We start from the raw sequence: 2,739 nt of genomic DNA, 5'->3' as shown, positions 1-2,739 counted from the left end.
AGAGAGAGAGAGAGAGAGAGAGAGAGAGACAGAGAGAGAGAGAGACAGAGAGAGAGGATGTTAAAGAATTACATGATGGATCAGGGCACAGGACACAGGACCGAAGTTGGTACCCTTTTCAGCTGCTGTTCTTTGTAGAGGCGTAAGGTTTTGGCGGGGTCTGAAATCTCGTTCTTGTAGTTCTCGCAGACGTTGAGTCGAGACTGGGTCACCTGCACGGTGCCTTCAAGATAAGCCCGCCACACTCCATAAACATTCCTGCAGCAGGAAAAACATGGTTACTGATTGCAAACACTATTTATGGAGTGCTATTCCCATGCAAACAAAAGCAGGAGCCCTATTCGGACAGTGTCTGATTGCATGCATGTACAGAAAAAGAACATTAGCATAGTTCCTTCGCAACAAAACTTCCACTGCATTCAGATGGCGATTTATTCACAGGTCGTCCTTCAAAACTGGAACTTTGCTTCACACATGGTCAGTCATGATCATGATGAACTTATTTAAGGTAAATAAAATGTTTCCTACCTAAGGAAAAGCATCTATTTGAATAAAGTCGATAGATTGGCTCCTAGTCACTGAAGTGGGGCGGCCATTTGATTTAATTCAAGTAGTTCATTTCAAACAGCTATCCAAATATTCATTACCATGCAAACTGTCAATCAAAAAAATAAAATGGCAATCCTACAGTAGCCATAAAATGTTTGACAATTTTTGGCCCAATTTCTCTTAAAGGTATAGTTCATCCAAAAATGAAAAAATTGCCGACATTTCCTCACCCTCAAGTTGTTCCAAACCTGTATGAATTTCTTTCTTTTGAATATTTTGAAGAATGTGGATAACCAAACAGTTTCTGTTACCAATTGACTTTCATAGGTTTTTTTTTTTCGTAATATGGAAGTCATTAGGTACAAGCAACTGTTTGGTTACCAACATAATTCAAAATATCTTCTTTTGTGTTCAGCAGAAGAAAAAAATCATACAGGTATGGAACACCACGAGGGTGAGTAAATGATGACAAAACTTTAATTTCTGGTGAACTATCCCTTTAGACGTTGATTTAGATTTATAGAAAAACACTGACATTTCTATTTTCTACAGTAGAATCGCAATGAAATTAATCACTAGACGACTCTGAAACATAATTATGGCTATGCTATAAGATTCAGGAAACACAAACTATCACTGTAAAGCACCCATAGGGAAACAACAGTCATTAAACAACAAGATCCTTATGATTTCACCCTAAACTTGTTAAAGAGGACGTTTTATTCACCTGTAGTCTGTCCTCCGGTCATCTGGTTTGATCCCAGGCCAGTCCCTCTTTAAATACTGACTCGCCAACTTCTGCAGGGCCTGAAAAATATAAAAACAACAGAAAACAGCATAAGATGCTTGAATGTGCTCGGTTTCTCACACTATATCCCAATTCCATTACTATCCATCCCAAATAGTATGCAAAATACAAATGAGTATGTACAAAATCTTAGTATATTTATAACAGCATGCCAAAAGATCCCATTAAATGTTTTTTTTTAGGTAATATCACCAATCCCAACAGACTTTTTCCGCTGATTAAAAGGCTGTATATAAATGAATCTAAAAGTTATGCATTCATGAATATTAAGCTAATAAATTTAGCTATATGTTAATTTATACAATCAAACACAAACAGAAAACAACAAGGTCAACAAGACATTTCATGATGTGGACGTCTGCTGTACTGTTTTGCTGGTAGTGTGCAGTCATCTGTTATTTTGTTTTCGAATATGAACACAAAGCAATTAACAGGCCATATGCGTGTTCTCATGACCCTGTCATCGAATGCCATTTATCATGGATTAACACAAGCCCAGACACACGACATGTTACAAAGCAACCCAAATTCCAACGACCGTGACATATGTTTGCTGTTGGTATGAAGAGCGGGGAGTTTGCGTTCTCCTTTGGGAACGTGAAAGGCCTCCGCTCCAAATTACACTTCCATAACTGCACAAACACCACCTGACATATGGCGAAACAAACAAGGCAGCCTCACTTCATAACATGTTCTCCATTCCGCCATATTGTAAATGGAGGAGAGAGATGCACCTCTATGCGAGGCCGATTAGCTGCTGGCTTTCGTTGCATCCCATCCCCACCTGCCCGATTCCCAGATACCAAACAACGGTGCTCAAAGCGGCTCGCTGTGAGCACAACATCTACAGTGTGTGTGCGGATGAGAGAATGGCATGTGTTTGTGTAAGCAGCAGGGAATGAGGCAGAAGAAAGGAGCTGTTCTCCTCGGCTGAGGGCGGCAGTGTGGCAGAGACTGGCCTCTTTCAGTCCCTCAACAGGACGCTACAGATCAGCTGGGCTGACGTCTTTTTTTTTCCTTCCTCTGCATGACTCCCTCTGCATATTACAATAATCACTGGACGTGTTTTTCTAACACTCACATCGCCGCTGGACACACACTCATACTTAAGGCGAACAAGACAGTATGACATTGACAAGAGAAAAGGAAACACAAATGTCTTAGTGTGCACTAGGGCAGGGCGAAATATTAAATATTAAAGGGGTCATTCCATCACACACTTGAGGTATTCGGCCAATCACAACGCACTGGATAGCTGGCCAATCAGAGCACACCTCACTCTTCAGACCAATGAGCTTTGTAAAAATCGACGCGTTTCAGAAAGGACGGGGCATAGAGGAGAAACAATAATGTACAGTATGTGGAAAATAATGTTTTTTTTT

The 2,739-nt window shown here is 40.5% G+C and overlaps 1 protein-coding gene across 2 annotated transcripts in view; it reads right to left on the bottom strand.

The window, feature by feature from the left end:
- The window catches only part of LOC107660679 (F-BAR and double SH3 domains protein 2), a 96,824-nt gene that overhangs the window by 38,451 nt on the left and 55,634 nt on the right, over positions 1-2,739 (bottom strand). For both annotated transcript variants that reach the window (XM_016450067.1, XM_016450068.1), the window contains exons 4-5: positions 1,277-1,356; positions 114-258 (exon numbers count right to left, since the gene is read on the bottom strand). In XM_016450067.1, the coding sequence (XP_016305553.1) occupies positions 114-258; positions 1,277-1,356 (225 nt within the window). The remainder of the gene's footprint in view (positions 1-113; positions 259-1,276; positions 1,357-2,739) is intronic.

This window comes from Sinocyclocheilus anshuiensis, unplaced genomic scaffold (assembly GCF_001515605.1).
Source record: "Sinocyclocheilus anshuiensis isolate Anshui unplaced genomic scaffold, SAMN03320099.WGS_v1.1 scaffold948, whole genome shotgun sequence".
Taxonomy (NCBI): Eukaryota; Metazoa; Chordata; class Actinopteri; order Cypriniformes; family Cyprinidae; genus Sinocyclocheilus; species Sinocyclocheilus anshuiensis.
Note: the sequence above shows the minus strand (reverse complement) of the source record. Positions and strands in the feature narration are given on the sequence as shown.